The 7,844-nt window shown below is 62.2% G+C and overlaps 1 protein-coding gene across 1 annotated transcript; it reads right to left on the reverse strand.

Annotated features, from left to right (window-relative positions):
* Positions 1-616: 616 nt before the first annotated feature.
* On the reverse strand, positions 617-7,268 carry RCOR2 (REST corepressor 2). Its single transcript, XM_066610389.1, has 12 exons — positions 7,151-7,268; positions 6,225-6,281; positions 5,614-5,694; positions 4,736-4,788; positions 4,149-4,310; positions 3,437-3,561; positions 2,907-2,976; positions 2,192-2,407; positions 1,889-1,966; positions 1,717-1,774; positions 1,061-1,299; positions 617-979 (listed from the first exon to the last, which is right to left on the reverse strand). The coding sequence occupies exons 1-12, from the start codon at positions 7,266-7,268 to the stop codon at positions 617-619; spliced, it is 1,620 nt and encodes a 539-aa protein (XP_066466486.1).
* Positions 7,269-7,844: the final 576 nt, after the last annotated feature.

The raw sequence follows: 7,844 nt of genomic DNA on the forward strand, positions 1-7,844 counted from the left end.
GCAGGGAGCCTGGCTGCCACCCGCTGCTGCTACTGCTGGCGAGGCCTCCTGTCCCCAGGGCAAGGCTGCCCCCCCTCATGCTGCCTGCCTGCCAGGGAGAACGGGCAGCTCCTACTCCTCCAGAGGTGAGGCTTAAAAAAATTCATTGCCCCACGGAGAGCCCACAGGCTCCTTGCCTTGTTCCTCCTCACCCCCTCCCCCACTTCAAATGCTCCCACCTGTGTCGGCCACAGGACATCACCCCCACCTCCCCCACTCACACAGGCACTGCCGCAAACCAATCCTGCAAAGTGTAAACATAATCCATAATTCACCCCCTCACTATGCTACTAGTCTACCTCTTCATTTCTCCCCCTCCCCCCCAAGGGAAGCCACCACCTCCGCCCAGTGTCAGTGGGCATTGGGGGTCACTGCTGGCTCTCTGGCTGCTGCTACCTGAGCTGCAGCAGTCGAGTGCATGAGGTCCCCTCGCGCCTCCTTCCACCAGCACCGCCAGCGCAGCAGTCCTGCATCTCTGGCCAAGGAGGGCAGGCTGGAGGAGGTTCGTACCAGTCCCAGCTGCAGCTGGTGTGGAGTGAGGCTCGCAGGCTGCTGAGAAGCAGGCAGGAATCCCCCCTCAGAGGGCGGCGGAGGAAGGCGGAGGTGGTTCCATCCCACCAAGGAGCGAGGGGGGGTGCTGGCTGCCTCCGCGGGGCGCCTGTCGCGAGGTGGCCGGCCGGATGAGGGGGGGTGGCGGCTGGTTGAGCGAGAGTCTGGGCTGCAGGAAGCGGCCCTGCTGCAGCGGCGGCGGTTGGCGGTGCAACGTCGGTGCAGTGGGGAGCGTGGGCCTCAGCAGAGGGGGTGGCTGGGAGAGGGCGGCCGGTGGGGGCCGGGGCGAAGCCGGGAGTGCCGGCAGCGGGGGCAGCGGCGGCGGCTGAGGCGGCAGTGACTGTGGCAGTGGCTGCTGCTGTGAGGAACGGGAGACGGCAGTGATCTGAACCTGCAAGGATGGAGGAGGTGGTGAGTGCCCAGGAAACCAGGTGCTCTCCTCTCTCTGAGGGGCAGCTCCCCCCCTCCTCACCTCATCCTCTTCCTCACTGCTGGCTAGTGAAGCATTGGAGCTCTTGTGGTGCTGGGTGGGGGAACCGCCCTGTGGGACCGCTGGCCCCACGCCCTCCTGCTCAGCCTCCCACTCCTGCAGCACCTCCTCCAGGTTGAAGCGGCGCCGGTAGCTGACAAAGAAGGTCTTCACCTGCGCCACCGTCTTGTTGCCAATCACCTCCGCGATGGCCTGGAAGTCCTTGCCGTACTTTCGGATGGCTGAGCAAGGAAAGAGAGGGGTGGGCGTTGGGGACCCCCTGAAGGGGCTTCTTTGGCTAAAGCAACCTCCCCAACTTGCTCTGGGACAGAGAGCCAGTAACGGTGCTCACCTTGGCACACCAGCAAGCTCACTTGCTTGATGGCTGCCATAGTGACCCCAGAGCACAGTAGCCTGTGCAGAGGAGACAGTGCAATGGGAGGGCAATTCCAGTGGCCCCTTTGGATCATGTCCGCTCTGGCTCTCTGTTCCAAAGGGCCATTTCCCCCTCTGATGGTCCAGAGACAGCCCATTAATCCTCCTCACTAAATCAACCATGCAAATGTGTCCACTGTGAAGTTCAGCCCTATGCCTCTAGGTGGAGGAGGGCTGTTCTCCCTCTCTGCTGACCACCTCCAGCCAGACCCACGTGCGCTTACCCTGCACAGCCAGCAGCTGCTCGTCAGTCGTCCAGCGTGAGTTGAACTTGTTGTTCGTCTGCAAGAAGAAAAGGAGCACAGCTGAGCCTTGCAGCTTCCCTCTTGCTTGCATCACAGCCACCCTTGCCCCCTGGGTGGAGGCTGCTCCAGTTCCTGCTCCTGCATCACTCACCTCTGGGGGCCGTAGTTTGTCTATTCCTCCCTCCAGCACCTGTTTCATGCTGCTGTTGATCTGCTTGATGCTCTGCACCTAATACAAATGCTGTGTAAGGGCAGTAAGGGCACTTTCTTCTTGCCCATTGGAGAGCTGCTGCCAGTCAGTGCTCAACGATGCTGAGCTATAGGGATCAGGTGTCTCCGTATGGCAGCTTTTATGAGGAAGGGGACTGCTCCATGCACTGCTTCCCCCAAAGCAAGGTTCATCAGAAGGGGAGGCAGCAGCAGAAACCCGGGAGGGAGGGGTGTTGATCAGTACCTGGCGTTTGAGGGACACCAGCTGAGAGTCCAGGTGGCGGAGCGTCAGGGTGGCCATGTCGGGACTGGCAGACAGTCCGGTGATGTCCTCCTGGCTCAGGTACATGCCTTTTGGAGGGCGCCGGCGGGCACGCAGCGGGTGGTGCCGGTACTGGGACAGCTGTACCTCCTTTTTCACAGGCCCCGGCTTGCTATTCAGAGGCTTCTGATAACTAGGCTGGGGGGACCGAAAACAGGAGGGAACTGAAGCAGGACCCCCTTCCCAGAAGCTCCCACACTCTCCTGCTTCCAGGACTGTCCTTCTGGAAGAAAGGTCTTGGCGCAAGCTCCTTCCGTGGACCAACACTGGGGGTCACTCTTTCCCCACTCAGTCTCCTGCTTTTCTCTCCTTGGTGGTTACGTATGTGCTTTGTGAGAAGCAAACAGGTTTGGCCTATCCTGGGCTAACCTCTCCCCGACTCCTCTGTCTACACTCATCTGAAAAGACGAAGCAGATTTGCCTGTCTAACTTGACATTAATTGCTCCTTGCCCACGAGGGCTAGAAACTTAAGGTATCTTTAAAACAAATGTTGAGGATTTTCAGGACTGGACAACAGACCACACCTGGACAACAGCATGAGTTTTCACGCTGGTGCTTTCAAAGACATTGGAGGCCAGATTGGTCTTAGCTCCGCTCACCTGTCCTCGGACTGCTCAGGGACCCATTTTCTCCTACCTCCTTCTTAGGATCCAGGGCATCAAATTCACCCTCGCTGGCCTGCCGTCCTTCTTCCAGTTCATCATTGCTGAAGGGGAAATACAGCAGTGGTTAAAATCAATTCTGCCCTCCTAGCCCCACAGTCCAGATTTCTTCAACCATAACCTTTTGGCCCTTCTTGTTCCCGTGCCAATGGGGTAGGGGAAGCCAAATCCAGGCTGCAGAAATGGGATTCCATGTGGCTTGGAACCAAGCTAGTTTTGAAAACCCCCTGCTTGGGAGTGAGAGGGTGTGTGCTCGTCATTTGTTGGCACTCCATTCATTGGCGTCTCCCAGATAAAATCCTTTGGGGCTTGAAGGTTAAGCTATTATTCCACAGCAAGCCTAGGCAAAAAGCTTACACTGGTTGCAGGAGCACCCAACAGCAGAGACTGTCGGAAATCATCAACTCATCCCACTCCTGACACCAGTTTTTAGGGCCAGGGAGCTGCTGGCAAACCCATTTCTCTGACCTCCACCCCAACTGACAGCCTCTCCCTCTTGCCCACCTGTCATCCTTTTCCTTCTTGCTGAGCAGCTTACGGGCTTGCCGGTCCATCACACTGGTCCTGCTCCGCGTTTTCTTCCAGGAGTAGTAATACTTGACCAGGCTGGGTATCAGCTTATCCGGAAGCTGGGCAGGCGCAAGAAGGAAGCAAAAGCACAAATTACTGCCTGGCCTCAGAGTCATTCTAGCAAGTGTGTGAAGAGGGGTGATAACAGGACATGGACACTAGCCTGTGTTGTGAAATCCTTGGTGTGAAGAAGAGAAATGAGCAGGATACACTCCAACCCACATCCTTGGGGGCCACAGGTAGGCAAGATGCTCTCAGAAGCCCCCTTCCCTGACTGGCTTCAACCCCACCAGGGTCCTGCCCGTGCATCTCATTTACTTGCCCTCCACCTCTGTGGAGCCAGAGCAGAAGATCGCTACAGCATGCAGGCAAGTGGCAGGCTGCTGTGATGTTGAAGCAGAATGTTGGACTAAAGGGCAAGTCTCCTCTTATGCTGTTAGCCAGGAGACATGAGTTGAGCCTCCATGGGCTGAGGCACTCTACCCCAGAGTCCCAACCACGGATGGAAGCGGGCTGCTCGCTTTGTGCCTTGGAGCAGCTGGACCCAGAGTGCTCCAGGACTTTAGCAGTGGGGATCGGGACTGGCAAAGGTCACAAAAGACTGCTATTCCTCAGACCCGCACACCACCCAACCAGAGGCGCATACCATCTGCTGGATGCGAGCAAAGCTTTTGCCATGGAAGCTGAAGGCTTGCTCAAACAGGACTTTGTCTTCCACTGTCCACTCGTCGGGAAAGGGCGTGAAGTTGGCTAGGTCTGCCAGGGACTTCTCCACATCATGCTTGTGCCAGAGCAGCATCCCCAGAGCCTGTGGGGCAAAGAGATGGACAGTCAAGGTGGGGATGGCTCTTTCCAGTAGCCCCTGCTCCTTTTGTATTCGAAGGGAGTTTCCAGCCACTAGGATTGTGGAGAGAAGCTTGACAAGGTGCGCACAACTGGCTTCCAGTGCTCCAGCTGCAGGGCACCAGTTGCCTCCCCAATTCCCCCCACTCAGTTTCTCAACCAGCCTTCCATCCCCTGCTCTGTGGTCTTGGGGTTCTTTCCCACAAAAGAGGTCCCAACTTGAAGCAGAGACTCTGTTTCAGTGAGCCCTGATCAGTGCCAAACTGAATTGGTGTCTTGTAAATCAGATGGGATTGCACGTTGCCTTACTGGGAGCAAGTGGAAGCTCTAGTGTTAAGATTTCCGCAGGAGGCCCGGAACAGAGGCCCCAGTTTGATTCTCTTTCCCTACCTGCTCTATATTGTAGCCGTGCTTCTCCTTGGCCATCGCAATGTATTTATCCACTAGAGGGAGAAAGACACAAGCGTCAGGGGCCGGGACTGTGAATGCTGCCTCCCTTGCCTCTCCGAGAGTGGGTGGCAGGCTGGCCTGCCTGCCAGGCGAGGGTGGGAGGGAGCCACTTGGCCCCATCCAGCACCCACAAGCGCTTTTCCCCAGGGAGGGAAGGAGCCCAGCACTCTGCAGAGAAGGTGGAACAGCAGAGTGCTGGGCCTCATGTTCCCTCACGTGGAAGAGCAGCGTAAGTGGGGAGGGGGGTCACGTTCTGAGGTGACCGCCTAGAAACGACAGCAGGGCTCATGTGACTCCATGTTCGGCAAGGCACTGGCCTCCACTCTGGGACAAAGTGACAACGAGCCATGCCCTGCTTTTTGCCTCCTCGCCCCCCCCCCCCAAACAGGGTAGAAGAACTACCTGGGGGAGCCAAACACCAGCACCCGGTATCTCTGCTCCAGTGTCACCAACTCGACTGTCCCACCCGTCCACGCTGCCTGCACCAGCCAGATTAATAACCTGGGAGCCGGAGGCAGCGCAGCAGCCGGGCGGTAATTGCTTCTAGGAGTCCCGGGAGGGGGGAAGGGGGAGCTGTCACTCAGAGGCTCTGTTGCCAGCAGAAGATGGAATGCGCTTCCCCACCCCACCCCCTCCTGGAGCAAGGCTGGTTCTTGGTTGCTTCTGGAATTGGTCCAGATGCGGGGGGGGGGAAGAGTGGGGCAGGAACCAGGACGTGGGTGCTGAAGCAGCCCCAGGGGGCAGGAGGGTCTTGGCTGCCTCAAAAGGACAGTGATCTGATTCTGTCTCTCCCATAGTGGGGGGGAGGAGCAACTCACATTTGGCATCGGAAACACAGTGATTGGGTGACCAAACCAGCATCCCTTTCAGCTCCTTGTTGCTGTAGCGGGCTGAGCTTTCTGCGTGACAAAGTGGTGGCAAAGGAAGGTGATCAGCACAGGCCCACTCCACCCCCAACCCCCCAAATCAGGGGCTCAAGGAAGGAGGGGTGGCTCCCACATCCTGCCTGTAGTCCTGGGGCTCTGCTCTGGCTGCAGGCCTCACCTGTGCCCACAGTCATCATCGCCTGGCCAGCGGGCAGGGCAGGGGCTGTGTGTCCCGTCGTTTCCCCCCTCCCCCCAGAGCAGAGGCAGGTGCAGTCTCCTTGCAGGCCGGCAGCAGCTGCCTCTTGCCAGCAGGGCGGGAGCAGGAGGGTGCCAAAGCGTGCAGGAAAAGAGCAGCCACCAGTCTGCTGCCAGGTGCAAGCAGGAGGAGGGTGGCGGGAGGTGCCACCTGGAGAAGAGGAGGTGGCAGGGGCCGCATCCCTCTGCCTTGAGGGAGGGGCACGTGGGTCAGGCCCACTTGAGGCTGTCCTCAGTGTGCCCCACTGGGAGAAAGGTGCTGCCTAACAACCTGCAGTCCTGGGGTGCCCGTCCACCCACCCCTTTACCTGGTTTGCATTCGGGGATCACGGCCTGGTAATCTGCGCCCACCCGGATCATGCTGTCTGCAAAGGAACAAGAGAGGGGGGCGTGAAGGGGGCGGAGGGCGCAGGCCCAGTGCCCCAAGCAGGGTCTTGCTGCCACAGGGACCCCAGCGAGCGGGCGCCTGCCTGGACTGCCCCAGACCCTTCCTGGGGCTGCTGCTGGAGGGTGAGGAGCAGGCTGAGAGCCTGGGGGGAGGAGCGTCTCGCCTGTTGCTGGCGGGTCTGGCCTCTGCCCGCCGCTTCACCCCGAGAGCCAGGAGGCTCCTGCAGAAAAGGAGCAGCAGCGCGTGCCTGGACGGAGCCCCGAAGACCCGCAGGGCCCGCGCTCCGGGCCGGCGAGGAGAGGCAGGCGCTGTTCCCACCGGCACCCTTGGCCCCAGGGCTGCCGGGCGCAGCTGGCTCTGGAGCGCCTGCCCTGCTATGCCAAGCGGCTCCCGGCTCTGCTCTGGCAGCAGGGACGGGACCGCGTCTCCAGGGGCCCGTCCTGTGCCGGGGGCATCCCAGAGTGCCGGGCGGCCCGCCTGCAGAGGGCGCCCAAGGCCGCGTCGCTGCCACCTCGGGGCGCTCGGGCGGTGTCGGGGCGTCTGCCGGCGGGGGGCTCCGGCGCGGCGGGCAGCAGGTGCCCGCAGAGCGCGGGGGCAGGAGAGCGCGGCCCGCGAGCCCCTTTGTCAGCCCGGCGGCGGGCCCTGAGAGAGCCCCTGCGAGACCGGCGCCCTCCTGGCCTCCGCCTGCTCGGCGCCCGCGCCCCTCGCCCGGCCGCTGCCCCGGCGGGCTCTCGCTCCGGCTCCGCGCCCCTTCCCGGGGCCGGCCGGCCAGTGCCCGCTTCCCCCGGGCGGCGGGGGCGAGTGCCGGGGCCGGAGGTGCCCCTCCGTGCCCGGGGCTCCGCTCACCGTGCGAGTGCTCCTCCTCGCTGCTGTCGTCCTCGGAGGCGCAGGGCTGGGCGCCGTTGGGGGCGGCCTTGGCGCGGCTGCGGGACAGGATCCCCGACTTCTCCATCACCGACGGCATCTCCGCGGAGGAGCCGCGCGCCCGTCCGGTGGCGGGGAGTTCCACGGGCGGGCAGCTTCCGAAGTTCGCGCAAACTCCGCCGCGGCCGGGGGGGAGGGGCGGGCAACTCTCCGCCGGAGCTGCGCGTCCTCCGGGGGAGACCGGCGCCCGGCCGGGGATCGGGCGCCCTCGCTCCGCGGGGCCCTCCTGCAGGCGCCCCCTCCGGGCAGGTCGCGAGAGGTCCCACCGCAGGAGTCCGGGCAGGAGGGCGCAGCCCCCGCCTCCGCCCGCGACTCTTGCGGGGCCACTCGGGCGCCCTGCGGAGAAGTTGCACGAGGCTCCTGCCGCCAGGCGCCGCCCCCGTCCCTGCCTCCCTCCCTCGCACACAATGAGCCGGGGCTGCTCCTCGCTCCGGCTTCGCTCCGGCTGCCGCCGCCGCCGCCGCCAGAAAGTAGTTCCAGTTCCCGCCTCAGCACCTCCCGCAGACCCCTCCGCCCGCACATCTGGCCAGAGGAGGCGCGGGGCAGGAGGGCGGGCGGGCCAGATGTGCGGCAGCCCCTCAGTGCCCAGCACACTAGCAGTGCAGGGCAGGCGGAG

The sequence above is a fragment of the Tiliqua scincoides genome, chromosome 15 (assembly GCF_035046505.1).
Source record: "Tiliqua scincoides isolate rTilSci1 chromosome 15, rTilSci1.hap2, whole genome shotgun sequence".
Classification (NCBI taxonomy): Eukaryota; Metazoa; Chordata; class Lepidosauria; order Squamata; family Scincidae; genus Tiliqua; species Tiliqua scincoides.

What these genes read in the sequence shown, in the direction of transcription:
- RCOR2 (XM_066610389.1), bottom strand. Translation starts at nt 7,268, where the DNA reads ATGCCGTCGGTGATGGAGAAGTCGGGGATCCTGTCCCGCAGCCGCGCC. An exon ending in CGAGGAGGAGCACTCGCACG is followed by an intron (nt 6,282 to 7,150) that starts GTGAGCGGAGCC and finishes GTTCCTTTGCAG; the next exon opens with ACAGCATGATCCGGGTGGGC. An exon ending in TGGTGTCCCTCAAACGCCAG is followed by an intron (nt 1,967 to 2,191) that starts GTACTGATCAAC and finishes CATTTGTATTAG; the next exon opens with GTGCAGAGCATCAAGCAGAT.